At 36.2% G+C, this 17,714-nt stretch overlaps 1 protein-coding gene across 1 annotated transcript in view; it reads left to right on the plus strand.

The window, feature by feature from the left end:
* LOC150085626 (P-selectin-like) overlaps positions 1 to 17,714 on the plus strand; it is a 292,465-nt gene that overhangs the window by 125,042 nt on the left and 149,709 nt on the right. The window contains exons 9-10 of the mRNA XM_090374622.1: positions 3,393 to 3,668; positions 11,089 to 11,238. Of these exons, the coding sequence (XP_090230748.1) occupies positions 3,393 to 3,668; positions 11,089 to 11,238 (426 nt within the window). The remainder of the gene's footprint in view (positions 1 to 3,392; positions 3,669 to 11,088; positions 11,239 to 17,714) is intronic.

The raw sequence follows: 17,714 nt of genomic DNA on the forward strand, positions 1-17,714 counted from the left end.
AAAATTTAAAAAAGGCAGCAAAGAATAGGAGTAAATTCAGGAGCACAGGTTTTGAGAACAAGTGGAGAAATACCATCAGGACCTGGAGTTCTTAGCATCAAGATTCGTCAAAATCCTTCTGACATCTTTTTAATGGAAGACTACTGTAGGCATTGAATTGAGCCTGTTGGGAATGGTGGGAGGTGTTTTACAAAATCATTAATACATGAGTTGGAAGGAAAATGGGATGCTAGCAGGTGAGCTTTATCTCTGGCCGAAGTGACAACAGAACCATCTGGTTTTGACAGAGGTGGGAGCAGAGATGGGCAAAAGTTGCATCCAGTAGCTTTGGCAAGAGACCAGAATGCTCGGCTACCATTAGGGCAAGAAGCAACTTTACTACGCTTAGCCTGTTCAAAATCTAGTTTGGACTGATTAATAACTGCTTTACAATTGTTGCGAGCTTTGGTGTAGGCAGAAAATGAAACTGAAGAATTGGAAACAAGCCAATTACGATATGCAACATTCTTCTCCTGAACGGCCTTAGCATATTTATTGGAAAACTAAGGTTTAGATAAAGGACGAGATTTTAAAGTGGAGTGTGGGATAAAGGCTTCCATTCCTACAAGAATAATTTCATTGACACAATCTAGGCAAACGTTGACATCAGAAGGTTTGAAACGGTAATCCGACCAAGGAAAAGAAGAAAATAAATCTCACAGGTCATCCCATTTTGCATTCTTGTAATGCTAAATGACATGAGGTTGGGTATAGCCATGAGATAAAGGCTCCATTGGAGAAGAGACAATCACCAAGTTTTGATCTGAGGTGCCTAAAGGGCGATTCACTTCAACCAGATACTTAGAAGGGTTGTTTGTGAGAAAAAGATCAAGCGTGTTGGTTGTATGGTTAGGATTGTCTGGTATTCTTGTAGGTAAATGAACAATCTGTGCAAGGTCATTAGTAATTGCAAAAGCCGGTGTGACTAGAAAACAGAAGCCAGCTGGAGTTGTGAACATTAAAATCACCAAGGAAAATTACCTCACTGTTAGGAAAGTTGGACTGGAGAAAGTCAAGTTGCAAAGAGAGGAAGTCAAAGAGCTCCAAGTGATTAGTGGAGTTGGCAGAACGGTAGAGACAACAGATGAATTTGACAGATTGAGGTAGAGAGATTTTAAGCCAGAGAAGACTGAAAAGAGGAGATTCCAAATTACCAAGTCTCTGACAGGGAATATCGGAATGGACATATGCCAAGTATCACGTTTTAACCGAAAGGAATCATACAGCGAATAATTTGGGCAACTGAGATGAGCAGTAGTTGAATCAACCGATAACTGAGATTCTGTCAGAAAAAGTACATGGGGTTTGGCAGACTGCAAGTGGAAATGGGCATTGTTGAGATTAGAATTGAGATCACGTATATTTGTGAAATGAACTAGGAAGTGTTTGGGAGGTTTAGATCTTTTTGCGAATAAGCTTACTCTATTAGTTTGACAATTCATGGTGTATTCAATAGTAAGAAAAAGTGTGGGGGGGACATGCTATAGGAAGTAATGGAATTTTTGGATATGGCTTACACATGGTAAGAATATACCCAGATCCTTGACATAACGTGGCCTCGACAATGCCTTCTGTATACACACTACTCGGACTCTCTCCAATCACTATCTGGCAGAGTAGAGGTAGCAAAAATATACACTAGCTGATCTGGAAGCCTTCTAAAGAGTTACCAATAGGTTCGGTCCTGTGTACTAACTAGCGGCTGGCCTGCAAATACCGTTTTAGAGCTGTACCCTCGAAACGTAAGTAAGATCAGATCTCGCCATGATGTTCATCATAACCTCAAAAGTCATCAGTCATACTGCATGATGGAGGAGATGGGGAAGGGTTGACCGGAACTTAGCTCTGAAGACTAAACATGGGTTCCACCACTTCAAGCCTCCAATAAGCAAAGTGGTGATATTACACCGGTTGGTGAGAGTCATGTACCACCTTGTATTGCCTCGTAACACAGAGGCATGGCATTCCTCCATGTGGTGTGGGCACCACACCTCGACCCCTGCTTATGTTGGTTCACACCTGGGTGGTCACCCACAGTGTGCTTGTGTATGGGGGTTATACCCAGCATTACTAACAGTCCCACCATCGTGAAGGTGCAATCAGAGGATTTGGCTGTCACAGCCTGTCCAGACTTCACCAAAATTGGATCCACTTGACTTGTGTTTCACCCGAATATCAGTTCCATCAGCGTTTTAGACTCCCAGGTAGCAAGTATAGCTTGTCTGGCATATCTGAGAGAATGTCTGTGACACCCTGAAAGACCATGAAGTCATTCACTGCTTGAAGGATATCATGTTGTCATGCTTCCCTGATTGAGTGCATGCCTTTGTTTGTTTATTTTGGTATTTTTTGTTTAGTTTTTCATTAGGTAGTTGGAATTTTGTTTTTCATGCTTGTCTATAATTTATAAGGCATCCCTTAGTACCTCTTCACCATTACTTGTTGCAGGTTGCAGAATTCTAATATATGGTAAAATTATGTTAACTTTGCAAATCATTAGATAACCACATTTATTTTATATTTTTGGTGAGCTGTGATATGGACAGCATACGATGTGTGTTCAACTTGGATAATTTATAAGCTCAAAATGTGATAATTTTGTCTTGCTTTGTAATTTTAATTGGTTTGATTATTATGTGTTTGCATTTGCATTAGGTGTTTGCATTTGCCCCTGTTGATCGGCTCTGGTTGACATGGAAATTTACATTTCATTCTTTCAGTTTCTTTGAATTGCTTTTCAGTTATTGGGTTAATCATATTTGAGGATTTTTTTTCTTTTCAGTTGTCTTTGTCATTCACACTGGAACATTTTTGGGTTTTTTTTGCTGTCTAGCAGGCCATGATAGAAATGCTGATTGTTTGGGAATTTCCACAGCACTGATGCTTCCTTGATGAAATGGTCATTGTGGTTCCCCCTAAACTTTCTTTTGTGTTATTTTTCTTATTAGTGGGTGCCTGTATTTGCTCATTAGGAGATGCAGTGGGTGAGTTTGCTTCTGTATTTTCAGTTAGCAACTCTGCGAATACTATTTGCAGAATACAGTACTACTGGACATCCTTAGGTGAGTGCAGGCCCTTGCTTGTTTATTTTGGTACTTTTTTATTTAGTTTTTCATTAAGTAGGTGAAATCTGGTTTTGTATGCTTGTGTGCAGGTAGCAGTTAACATCCCAGCAGTATTACTTGTAGTTTGCAGAAGTACTCAGATATATGGTAAAACAGTGTTTAACTTTGAAAATTGCTTTTTTATTACACTAGTTTATTCATACTTGTAGTAAATTATGTTTCACAGTAAGAGAAAAATACAGAAATGTAGATAAGTAAAGCTAGAGTCAAATTTTGTTTATTCCTTAGAGCTTTCGTCAGGATCCTGTGGCAATCACTCAGATTTAACAACATTTGATCGTAAATGCTACCAATTTCAGATATCAGATAGTGGTTCTTTTCAAGATGCTGAAAGCTATTGTAAAAGAAAGGGAGGATTCATGGTTCATGGAGTGGATAATCTTACACATCAGTTTCTTGCTGCAGAGCTAGAACAGCGAAAAGACCAAATGAAATCAAAACTAGTATGGCTAGGTGTTCGGAGGGACCCAGGAATCAGGTCACGTATATGGCGTTGGGTTAATGGTAAGTAGGTTTTGTATTTAATATACATATAGTAAAACCTTATTAATTCAAAAAATTTCAAGGGATCCAGAAAACAATTTTGAATTATTTTGAACAATTTTAAAAATTTATGACATTATGAAATTTCAATGTTACCTAAATTTTTGAAATTTCAAAGAAAATCATACATAAAACACATATTTCCATAATCTGGAAATTAAAAAGACATATTTTTCTGATTGTAAGCAGCCCTTGTATCCTTGCGATATTTACAGTTAGTGAACAAATATTGATAGGGAGAATTCTGGAGCTGTACTTTAAATCCAGTTCAGTCACTTGGGCTCAAAGAAGCTTCAAACAGAAGCCTAAAACAAATATACAAGGTGTCTAAAAAATACACGGCATAACTTCAGGAATGAGTTCCTCATATGTAGACATTAAAAATATTTTATATCAACGTAATTCCAGAAATGCTTGGTTCCTGAGTTATTAACCGGAATGTCTTATCTCCCGCAGGTGATTTCCTTCATCACAAGGTACTGACAGAATCTGGTGGTTTTCCATTCCGACCATGTACTCAAATCAGGAGCAAGCGGATATGCACTTTATGTATGGTTTGGCGAATGACAATGCTCTGGAGGCTCATCATTTGTACCACGAAAGGTTCCCAGAACGAAGATGTCCAGACACGAAAACGTTTGAAGGTATCCATCACCGCCTTTGTGAACATGGGACCTTTACACCTCGTGCTGCCGAAAGAGGATGACCAAGATCTATGACTCCTGAAGTAGAGGAGAAGATTTTGGATGTTGTGCATGCTACTCCTGGAATCAGCACACGCAGAATAGCAATGCAACTGGCTGTTCAATGTTCGACTATTTGGAGAGTGTTGCGAGAACACCAACTGCATCCTTGCCATCTGCAATGGGTACAGGACTTGTCACCAGCAAATTACCCTGTGTGAGTGATGTTCTGCCAGTGGTTCTTGCAGCAGTGTGGTACAACTTCTCACTTTCCTGCCTTAGTGATATTCACAGATGAAGCACAGTTCACACAAGTTGGCATCCAAAACTTTCACAATCAGCACGAATGGGCTGAGGAAATCCCACATGCAATTCTTCCATCACATTACCAACAGCAGTTCACTCAACATCTGGGTGAGTATTTTTGGTGATAAGTTATTTGGGCCCTATGTACTTCCGACCAAACTCACAGGTCAGGCGTACAGAAACTTTCTGGAAAACAACATGCCTGATTTCTTGGATGACATGCCACTGATCATTTGTCAACATGCACGATGGCACTCCTGCACATTTCAGCCACCTAGCCCGCAATTACCTGAATCGAAGGTTTCCTGGTCGGTGGATAGATAGAAGTGGACCAACTGCCTGGCCTCCATGCTCATCTGATTTAAACCCACTAGATTTCTTCTTGTGGGGCCATTTAAAGTCATTGGTATATTCGACTCTGGTAGCTAATGTGGAAACTCTCCACATTCGAATTGTGGCAGGTTGTGAGACAATACAAAACGTGCCAGGAATTTGGCATCGTCTTCGCAAGTCCATGAGACGTCGATGTGAGGCCTGTATTCAGGCAGAAGGTGGACATTTTGAACAATTACTATAAGGTGATGCGAACTGTTAAGTGTCATAGACAGACCTTCAAAACTCGGAAACCAAGCATTTCTGGAACTATGTTGATATAAAATATTTTTATTGTCTACATATGAGGAACTCATTCCTGAAGTTATGTCGTGTATTTTTGAGACACCCTGTATAGTGTCAAGGGATGTTTATTCAGGAAAATAATACTCATAATGCCAAAAGATTTCATAAAACATGGCCTGCAGAAGCTGTGCCTTTTCAAGGACAACCTAAAAGCATTCATACTATCCTTGAGAATATTGCATTTCTGTATGCAACCATTCAGTATAATGCACATTATTCTACAAGAAAATTTACTGAAGGATTGAACATCCCTTTGAATCATGGTTAAGAATGATTTGATATGTTTCCCTATGAAATTAAAGTGGTTCAATAATTTGGTGAAGATGATAAACAAATGGTATAATTTTGCAGCACATTTCTAAATTTTGGAGGATGGTGATAAGTTTATTGAGAACTAATTAGACTGAGAGCTAATATCAACAAGTAAAGCATATGTTTTTTGGCAGAATCTTGAGCAGTCCACTTTTCCGGGTCTCTCTTGGGCTGGAGTCATTGGGCCATATTTTGTTTACCCATTCCAATAGAGCAGCTGTTGCAGTGGCATCACGCAATACCAAGTAAAGAAAAGCAGTTTACTTACACAAGGATACTTAGATTATATAAGATTACTCCAAAATTCAGAAATGTAGAATTTGATTACCAAACCTGATTCCAATAAGATAGGACTACTGCTTATACTGTAAATGCATCACTGTTGCTCTTGAATGATTGTTCCCACTCATTTCATTTCAAGATTTGGATGTAGCCCAGACTTAACAGTGCTTTTTTTTTTTTTTTTTTTTTTTTTTTTTTGTGGTGGAGGATTGTCAAGACCAAGGACAGGACAATTCAATACTTACATAGGCAATAGCCTATATTTCATTGAAACTTCATCCATTCTCATATTATAATTTTATATTTAAATTCTATTTCTATGTTGTATATAAATGTGTCATGTATTTCTTGACAATCCTGTATGTTGCACCTTGTAGTAAATATCAAAATGAGTTTTGTTTTCAAGTGTTCAGAGAGGTGATCATTGTAGAAGATGGGGTAGGGATGAAATGACTTTATAGATAGGCTCTTGACAATTAATACCATTGCCTGTGAGACTTTGGATGGTATGTTATTATGTTGCAGACAAACAACTTGGACAGCAATTCATCAGTTCAAAAATTCATGGTGTTTGCTTCAGAACTGCTGTTTGGAAAATTGCAATATCAATTGCTGTTCACTTTGAACTCTTTCAGTAGGAAATCTGCTACCATGTGATGCTCTTTCTATCTCAAAAAAAGTCAACGTGGGTTTGAGGCTACGAACTGTGCAGACAGAATTTCAAGCTCTTGGAAATCATAAGTTTTTGGAAAATTTTGCCGTTTTATTTAATTATTATATTAAATTGTGTTTAATAGTCCTAATCACATTTGTTAGCTTATTTTTAAATTTAGCTAGTGATTTAGAAGTAGTAGTAGTAATAGTATTTGCCATATAGTGCAAGGAAGCCAGAGGCTTTTGCTGCACTGGCAAAAAAAAAATGAAATAACACCAACAATCAAGTAGATAAGAAACACAAATTATATGCTTCCTTCCTCACACAGGTAAGTATCCAATTGACCTTGAATTTATTCAAACTGTCAGCCTCAAATACCTGTGAGGGCAACTTGTCCCAGCTATCACTGACTCGCTGGCTAAAAGAAAACTTCCTACAATCTAATCTAAACCTCAAGCCCTGCTGTAATTTGAATTTATGACCCCTGGTTCTGGAATTCTTTAGAACATTGAGAATTCCACCTTCATTCATTTTACTAATCTCTCTCAGAGCCTTATAAACCTAAATCAGGTCACCTCTAAGGTGCCTAGTTGCCATGCTCTGTAGCCTACATAATTCGTCTTTCCTAAAATGGTTGTCCTTTTGCTGATCTCACTATTCAAGTTGCCCATCTTTGGACCTTTTCAAGAAGCCCAATATCTTTTTTCGGAGAGTGAAGTTTTTCATGAGGTCTTGGGTAGTGGTGTATTCGGGCCGGAACACACCAGAACAATGTTTTGGTACTTTTTTCTAAATGTCATGATAGAAAATCATTAAATTTATACACCTAATATTATGAAACAATGGCATAATCAAAGGGGAGGGAGAAATATCTGTTTTACACATTGCTACTAAAAATATATATTAATAGTAATCTTTAAAATTAATAGATTTCTTTAAAAATTTATATAAAAACAAAAATATAAATTTTGCAATGAAACTTGAACGTTTCTTACTAAAGTACAACGTGTTAGATAAAGAGATCCAACGAATGAGATATACTGTGATGCATGTGAATGCTGCATTTTGATTTGCCATGAGCTGAATGTTAGAACTGGTTATTCCATGGGTCTGAAGTCTGATTCAGTTACTGTACAGTCGATATAGTGTTATCATATAGTCTTCTGGAGAATGAGCATTCCGGTACTATTTTTTTTTACGAGCATTCCGGTACTATTTTTTTTTTACGAGCATTCCGGTACTATTTTTTTTACGAGCATTCCAGTACTATTTTTTTTTTTTTACGACGAGCGCTCCAGTACCAAGGGTAAAGGGTGGGTCTCTTGCTTTCATAACGGTGACTACAGTGGTTTGAGACAGTTTTTAAATTCTATGGAGTAAAGGGTGGGTCTCTTGCTTTCATAACGGTGACTACAGTGGTTTGAGACAGTTTTTAAATTCTATGGAGTGAAGGGTGGGTCTCTTGCTTTCATAACGGTGACTACAGTGGTTTGAGACAGTTTTTAAATTCTATGAAGTAGGACCAAATAATGATATTACCAACTGCAAATTTTAAATAAGAAGCATTCAAGGAAGTAATCACTAACATCTTGCCTTCCAGGCTGTTTCATATTCCAATAGCAGTGCAAGAATCACTTTCACCTCTGCTGTGGCTCTAGTTAATCTATTACTAGGCTTTTCATATCAACTAAGAAATATTGGTCAAGACTTAGACCTAAATGGAGTCAGATGAACTGATGAGACTTGTGGCAGAGAAGAAAAAAATGCATGGGATGCATATAGATTATCAGGTGATATAGAAGCCTGTGGTAGATAACAGCATTAGCATTAGGTAGAGCCATATGTTGCAAGAAAGTAAGATTATACATCAGCAAAAAAAAAACACGGACTTTCCATTTCACCCATCCATTCTCTCCAAAAGTTTGTCCAGTTGTTCCTTGAATTTATTTAAGTTATCAACTTGCACAACGACAGTTGGAAGTTTGTTCCAGCAATCAACTACCCACTGGCTAAAGGCAAAATTTTGCACATCTATTAACAATTCTGCACGTATATAAACTAGTCTGTAATCAAGTCATAAAGGAGATTAGGCAACTTAAGGTGGATTATGAGAAGAATGCAAAGAAGAGCAGCAAAGACTTGTTTACTTATATTAACAGTAGAAGGAAGGGATTGAATTGCATTAGTTCACTTGATGTTAATGGTTTAACTATTGATGATCCTACTCAGGTTTCTGACAAACTGCATAGGTATTTTGTATCTACATTCACACATGAGGAATTCTTGATGGAAGAGGATGCCATCATTTTATCAAACTCTGATAAGGTGCTAAATGATTTTGTGATAACTGAGAGCAAAAGTGGAAGAGAAACTGTTGTAGCTAAGCATAAGGTGCCTGGGATGAATGGGATCTATCCAATTATATTACCATGTTCATTACTGTTTATATTTGTGAAGACATGCTAGAAAACTTCTAAGTTTTCAAGTGTGCCTTTTAAGATTTCTTTGTACCATTCCATACTTCTGTGGGGTGCTGGAACAAGCAGGCACTGGTTTGATTAAACCTGTGACCATATACATTGCTAAAGATGCAGTGCAGTTCTGAGTTAGATCTAGCTACCTTGAAAAGATATCTTTTGCAGTTATTATTGAGGAGTGATTTCAGTTTTGTCTGTTATCCTCTTCTCAATCCCTGGTTGGAATCCTTATGGAGAATAGAGTAGATAATACTGCCATGGAGGAGATTGTCTGCCTTAGTGATGTAGTTTGTTGGTTCAAAGGATCAGTTTGGTATTCATACTATTTGTCTTAGTTATACAGGGTGTGGCACTGTGAACTGACTGTTTAGTTTTTATTTTGCAGTATTAGTTGAATAAACTGACATAATTTTGTGAAAAGTTTATTTTAACAAAGTATAAAATGAAGTTTTAGTTCTTAGAAACTAGATTGGGTAAATGTGCTACCTCACAGCTTTCTAATCTATGCTGAAAATTTTAACAGGACATGTAACCACATTTCATTAGTTATTCTGATGTTTGTAGAATTTTCTCATTTAATTCAGTAATATCTGAAGGGCAGTTATGAAAAATTCCTTCAGATATCTCCACTATTCTAGTTAGTAGTCTGCTAGAAATCCTAGAGAACTACACAAAAAACCATTGCATAGTGATGGCGCCTCTGTGGGCAGGAGCAGCAGTGCGTAGCACACGCTTCTTGATTAGACCAGGGTTCGAGCCCGTGAGCCACCAAATATGGAGGATGCGGAAAGGTCAGGGAATGACCACCGCATATCCCCGGAGCAATATGGCCTTAGTTGCTAATGCTCCTAAAAACCAAATAACAACAACATTGCATAGTCCAACGTATGCATACTCTCCCAGGGGCTCACATCTAGTGAGTATGGGCTTGGAACACCCAGGGTTCTGAGCTGGATGTCATCATTTTTCTCTCTCTCTCTATCAGGGTAACCCAGGAATTATTTTTTTTTATTGGCTGGTGCAGCATCCTTGCACCATATGGCTAATAATAATAATATTAATAATAGTTGCAACATTCAGAATTATAAGACAATATTATTTTTTCAAGGAGTAGGAGGACTAAATAATAACAATGAATGCAGGACAATAAATTGATCACAGATATTTTTACAAAATGAATTTATGAATTGACAGCATAATGTTTTATTTCCAACAAAACTGAAAAACGGTACATACTTCCCATGCCACTATGTGAGCTTATTGTAACATGTTTCCCAAAAATGACTTTTCTGTGGGATAGCTGTAAGAAAGAGTGTGTTTTTTTTTAATTGTTCTTCAGGTATCACTGACTTAAAAGAGGAGATCCCATGAGATATCATTACATTATGGAAAATTTTCAGTATGGATTAGAAAGTTGCATAACTAATGAGAAAGCATGTTTATCTGGTTTAGTTTTTAAGAACTAAAATTGTATTATTTATACTGTTAAACAAATTTTTTTTCACAAAGTTATGTCAATTCATTCAACTGATATTGCAAAATATAAAAATCACTAGTTCACGGTGCCACACCCTGTGTAGATTGGTCACTTCTTAAGGTTTCAGAGTTTCTGCTTCCTCTCTGGAGAAGCAGAAAAGAGACGAAATAATTAAAAGAAATGGAGCAATTCAAGCAGCTTACCAAAAAAAAAAAAAAAAAAAAAATAAATAAATAAAATGAAAATAGCTTAGGGTAAAGCTCGTACAAATAAGTGCAACAAATAAGTTTACGTCAGTCAGTGCTTGATGGAAATACAGTTCTTTCTTTTAGTTGTAATTCATTGCACTCTCAAAGTTTTTTGTAATAATATGCCCTCTTAATTTATTGTTATAAAATAATTATATATGTAATTACACCAGTATTTATGAAATTGAATCCCAGTGTTTTGTACCACTTTTTTTGCTCGGAAAGAGTCCTTCCCCACTTCTTACATTCATAAATTTTTTCAGGGAATCCTGTGTCCACATTTTTATGGGCAGAAGATCAACCTAATAATTATAATGGTCAGCAGAATTGTGTGGTATTAGATGGGGGACGAAAATGGCTGTGGAATGATGTTACTTGTGATCTTGATTATCTGCCTTGGATATGTCAGTTTGGTATGTTTTATGACATGATTTTTATTAAAATAGTGGTTCCAGCCCTTAGTATTAGAATTTATATTATTAATAAATTTGTGGTGATATTTATGAGCAACTTTAACTCTTTATTTTCCTTTACAAGGAAACACATTAGATACATCTTATGCCATTTCTGTATATTTTGAAAATTTCTAAGTTTTCAAGTAGTAAAGGCATATCACAACTTGAAATATTAAAGCTTGCTTTGAGGTTTGTATCTTCTTTTAAAGCCAGTCTCACTTTAATATAAATGGCTTGAACTCAGTATTAAGATAAGTGACCTATGCAGATTACACATTATTTGAATGTTTGGAGAGGAAAAAAGTCTCGAAGTTGAGTTTTGAGAAATATGAAAATTTTCTTAAAAATGTTCTGTATTTTCTTAACATAAATTTTCTTAACATGTACATAAACAGTATTTAGATATATTTAAAAATTTCCTGGAAACAAAATTTAATGCTTCTCATTAATGACCTGTCTGTGGGCATTCCAATTTCATTGATCCACTGAAGATTGCATTTCACAGACCTCCATGCTCGTATTGGGACAATTTCCTGGAAACAACTGACACTCATTCCACTTTAAGTACTTCTTAAAATACCTGAATTGCATGATGATTTCTTCCATTCTTCCTGTTCACTCATCTGAATGGAGGGGGAGAATGCAGTCTTATATTAAAGTGTTGTCTGGTGATCTCACTTTGGGATATTTTCTTGATTGTCTCACATCCTTAACTGAACCAATTGTTAAGTTTTTTGATTTATTTTTAAATCCAAAGCAGCATGTCTAACTGCTTCTTGCTACCCCATCTTTAAATTGCAATTACAGACTGTTAAACAAGTTTCAAGCTGAACAGAGTATTGAAAATTGGAATGCAATTACTGATCATGCTGTATATTATAAATACTGATATTCCTGGCCAATCACAGAATTTAGAGACTGGTGGATATTTTGCAAATGGCAAATACTTAAAGTAATGAGAAAGAGAAAACTGTTGTATTAACAGTGAGATGCAAAATTCAGAATATGATTTTTTTAAGTGAATAGAAATAGAAAGAATTAATGATGTAAATTATGTGTATAAAAATACTTCAAGTTTAATTTATGAGTATTCTAAATAAGACATCATGCCTACTTATATATGCAAGTTTAATGCTAGAAACTGCAGCAGAATGAGCACTTACCCTAATTTTATCCATTAGCCTTTTAGATATAACGAAGAATTTATTTGTTAACACAGTACTTATACATAGTTGAGAAAATATTACAATAAAATTCAGTTACAATGAATTACTAATGAAAATATTTAAAGTACCTGGACAACTTTCTTAAACATTAGCTTTGTAAGCATCATTTGAATGAAGTGGTTCTGCTGAAAAATTTGTAATAATGAATTATATTCAAAGGCTAGATTTGCATAAAATGTATTGGTTTACAAAGAAAGAAACACTTTGCAAATATCATGAATAGTTATTAAATAAAAAGGTTTTGTTTCATCAGTCATGTCCAGAACTGACTAGATCATCAAGTGCACTCCCATAATGTGGCTAAGGAAGAAATGGAGTTAAGCAAACTGTACTTGAATCTCAATCTGTTGTTGCTGGTTCCCCCATCCAACTCTTCTTCTTCCAGTCACATAGCTCCCTGAGAAGCTGTTGTGGCCACCAACAAATTCCTCCAACTGCATTGGTCGTGTGCTATACGAGCAGCATCGCAAAGTGTCATGCCCAGTTCACTGATCCCATCCTTCCGCCTAGTTGCAGGTCTTTTTCTGCACCTCTTCCCCTCAGTTTTTCCTTCCATTATATTCTTCAATAGAAAGTTTTCCCTTCTTACTATATGACCAAAAAACTTGAGTTTTCTTTTGTTGATGCTATGAAGAAGAATTTTAGGCCTGCCAATTTTATTCAATACCTACTCATCTGTTCTTCAATCCAAGTAAGAAAATGCAGTATTCTCCTGTAACACCACATTTCAAATACCTCAATTTTCTTCCTGTCAACTCTTTTCAGATTCCATACTACACATCCATAAGTGCAACTGGAAAAACTAATGAATCAGTGATTCTCAGTTTTGTCTTTAGGGGCAGATCATCGCTCCATAATTTTATCAGATCAATGACCAATGTTTTAGCAATTGCCTGTCATCTCTTTATATCGTTTGAGCAGTCACTATTTTTATTTATTCTTGACCCTAAGTAATAAAATTCATCAATTTCTTCAATATGTTGCCCATTAACCTTCACTTTACTGGAACCGAGATTATCGCCAATCACATAATTTTAGTTTTACACACATTCAGAAACAATCCTTTTTTCTTACTTGCTTCACATACTCTCCTCAGAGTTTCTTTAAAATGATCCTTAGAATTACAAATTATAGTACAGTATCATCTGCATAACAAAGGTTGTTTATCTTCAGTCCTCCACTTTTGATGCCAGTCTCTAAATCTTCATGCATGATATCTTTGGCATAAAGATTAAAAAGGTGAGGTGACAAAATACAGCCCTGCCTGACACCATTACCTATTGTGAAAAAGTCCGTGTTTCCCATGTTCGTTCTCACAGTTCCTTCCTGTACCTGGTACAGTAGCTTGATCAGCTGAATTATGTGGATTGGAAAACCCATAATAGTCATTTCCCATAGTTTCTCATGTTGAACACAATCAAATGCTTTTGCATAATCTATAAAACACAAAATGACTGGAACATTGAATTCTTTGCATTTTCAATAATCAGTCGTAGATTTAAGATCTGATCTCTGATTCCTCTACCCCCTTCTGAAACCTGCTTGCTCTTCTGGCATTACTTCTTCAAGTTTTCTTGAGATTCTGTTTAATATGATTATAAGAAGAATCTTGCTAGCGTGAGAAATTAGGCTAATAGTCCTATAATTTGAGCAAATTTTCAGATCTCCTTTTTTTGGTAAGGGGATGAAAAATGATTTCTGCCAATCTGATGGCCACCATCCCGTTTCTCAAATTTTTACAATCATTTTATGAAAAAATTATTGTAAACCACTCCTCATGGTATTAATATCCTAATTTTATCCTTCAATCTTTTAGGTATAATGAAGAGTTAATTTGTTAATGCAATACTTATTTCTAGTTGAGAAAGCACTACAGTAAAATTCATTTATATTGAATATTGTATTAATGAACATTTTCAAGTTCCTGGATAGCTTTCTTTAACATTAGTGCTTTATAAATATCATTTGAGCAAAGTTATACTTGTTGAAAAATTCATTATAATGAATTATATTAAAAAAAAAGTCCAAATTTGCATAAAATGTATTAATATTAATAGTGACAAACGATGCAAGAAAGCAAACTTATACCATATCAGCCAAAAAAAAAAAAAAAAAAAAACTCCCAATTTTACCTATCCATTTCCTCCAATAGTTTGTATAATTTTTCCTTGAATTTATTTAAGCTATCCACTTCCAAAACAACAGATGGAAATTTGTTCCAGCAATCAATTACCCTCTGGCCAAAGGTAGACTTCCACACATCTGTTCTGTAACCATTCTTCCTCAATTTAAATTTATGCCTCCTCATGTATGTAGTCTGAGCAAGCGGAAGAATCCCATCAGCACTGAGCTTGGTCAATCCTTTCAAAGCCTTAAACACCTCAATCAGATCACCTCTCAGGTCTCTAGTCTCGAAATGCTGCAATTTGCAGAACTGAAGCCTTTCTTGGTAAGAGCATCCCTTTATTCCCCTCACCAATCTCATTTCCCTTCTCTGTACACGTTCCAGCAGCTCTACATCCTTGCTAAAATGAGGCCTCCAGACCTGTATGTAGTACTCAAAATGTGGCCCGACCATTGACTTATACAATGTCAATGTATAAGTCAATTAATCACCTCCATATCCCTACTAGCAAAGTTCCTGTATATCATTGACAAAACCCATGAGCTGTCCTGGCAACTTGTCTGTACTGCTCAGAGAACTTCATATCTGATTGCACAATTATTCCAGATCTTTGTCATTTTCCATTACCCTGGGTGTAGCACTATACAGGTACTACACTCAGGGTAGTGGAAAAGGACAAATGACATGTAATATCAAAATTATATTTTGCATCACTCTGGGATTACTGCTACCCATATGCAGTGCTTTGCATTTGTCATTGTTAAATTTCAATTGCCATTGCTTATCCCATCTATCAAATTTTTGTAGATCTTGTTGCGGTAGCATACCGTTATTGCTGTTGTTAATCACTTGCCAACCTTTGTATTATCTGCAAATGTAGACATTAAGTTTATATACCTTAATCAGTATCATTAATAAATAGAGAAAACAACAATGGGCCAAGCACAAAACCTTGGGGGAACTCCACTAATAACGTTATTGCACGAAGAGTGGTGTCCTTTTATCTGTCTTCCTTTTACTCTGTCTTCCACTCAACTACACATTGTAGCAACTTTCCCTAAATGCCACACTGCTCCAATTGTACAGTAGTCTTTTGTTGTTGTTATTTGGTTTTTAGGAACATTAGCAACTAAGGCCGTATTGCTCCAGGGATATGCGGTGGTCATTTCCTGATCTTTCTGCATCTCCATATTTGGTGGTCATGGGCTCAAACCCCGGTCTAATCAAAAAGTGTGTGTGCTATGCACTGCCGCTCCTCCCCACCTGGCTACCAGTCTTTTGTGTGCAACGATATTAAAAGCTTTTCTGAGCTCCAAGTATGTGATATCTGGTTCCTTTGTGATTTTCATTAAATGTCTTTCATTACTTCTTTAACCAGTGACTCCATTATATTTTCCCTGGAGCAGATATACCTTAAAAAAAGAAGTTAAGCTAACAGGTCTGTAATTGCTCATTTCCCCCCTGATCCCCCTTTGTGAATTTGGGTTAAATCGAGACATCTTTGGTCCCTGGGGATTTCCCCCTAAATCCGATGCTCTCATAATTATGACTAAGGGTTTTCTTACCTCCTTTGCTGCCTCCTCTTATATAATTGGATAGATCCCATCCACCCCAGGTGCCTTTCTTATGTTTAACTTCAACAATTTCTGTTTCAGGTATATATTGTTAGGTATATATATCTCAGTTATTACAAAGTCATTTAGCTCCTTGTTTTGATGAGCTTCTGGCATCCACTTCCCTAAAGAATTCCTAATGTGTGAATGTAGATTCAAAAAACAGTTTTGCTACGGAGTACTAGCGTGAGGTCTAAGAATTTTGAGCTTGTGGGAATGGATATGTTATTTGGAAAGTTTTACCGTATTTTTGATTAATTAAAATATAAAACTGTGTTTGACAAATAGTTTAATAGTCTTAGGCATTTTCATTAGTTTATTTTAAAATTAGCTAGTGATTTTGTAAATTATGGCTTATTATTCAGACAGCTACTGTATCACTGTTTTGGCACGAATATCATAACATGTATTGTAGTAGTTCAGTGGAATAGTAAGGTCTAAAAATAAATAAATAGCTCGAAGGTTATAATCACTTGTGTTTGGTATATATATATATATTTTTTTAGCTAAGAAATTTTACGTTTTAGTAAGGATATAGCTACTTTAAAACTGTGATCGTAATGGCATAGCAGAACCAGTGGTGAGCTATAGTGGGCTCGCATGGGCTCTCAAGAACCCATTGTTATTTTTTTTTTTGAAAATTTATGAGTCCATTGTTGAAACGATCATTTATTTTACAAATGAAATCCTGAATTCAATTATTGAGCATCCAGAGCCGGTACTACGGCGAAATGAGTGGGGCCCCATCCCCAGCATTTTAATGGTGCAATCAACCAGTTATATGTTTTAAAACTGCTTCATTTTTGATTTAATTACAGTCAGACCTCTGTTTAATGAACTTCTTTATAGTGATTTTTTTTTTAAATTCCTTTTCATAATTACATTTAAAATAGTTTCTATAGAACGAAGAAAATTTGCATATAGCAAACGGATTACGAGAGACTTAACTTTGTACACATTGTTTCTACCTCTGGTCTTTAGGCAGCTAGAAAGTGTGAATTAAGGGATTACTGTTTCATAATGTTAGTGGTGCCCATAAAACCTCTGCAGCCACCTATCCTACCTGCCGAGAAGTCACACTACTCAATATGCTTTCCATAGCCAGTCAGAAGATTAAGGCGTATTCCTGACACAGAAACTAGCCTCTGGTTAACCTGTGTTGTGGTTCCCCTTTACTCCGCAAAGCAGTCGTCTGTTTTTCGGAGAAGTGTAAATCCACGCCTTTCAGTAAACTTCTCCTAAGTTTACATGGTCACAGTAGCTGAATATCTGAGTGATTCCAACAGCATTCAAATAACTAGTGACAATAGTGGCATCGAAGGGGGAGAGGGAATGAGGGCAACTAAGATATTAAATAAACATTTCTGAAGTTGAAATGTTGGCAGATTTTGAAACTGTGTCAAGGCTTTCACTGTGAAGAAAATGTTCCAAAATATAATGGCATACAGGCATTAATAAAAAAAAAAAAAA

Source organism: Mastigoproctus giganteus, chromosome 5, assembly GCF_048544385.1.
Source record: "Mastigoproctus giganteus isolate SK-2022 chromosome 5, ASM4854438v1, whole genome shotgun sequence".
Lineage (NCBI taxonomy): Eukaryota > Metazoa > Arthropoda > Arachnida > Uropygi > Thelyphonidae > Mastigoproctus > Mastigoproctus giganteus.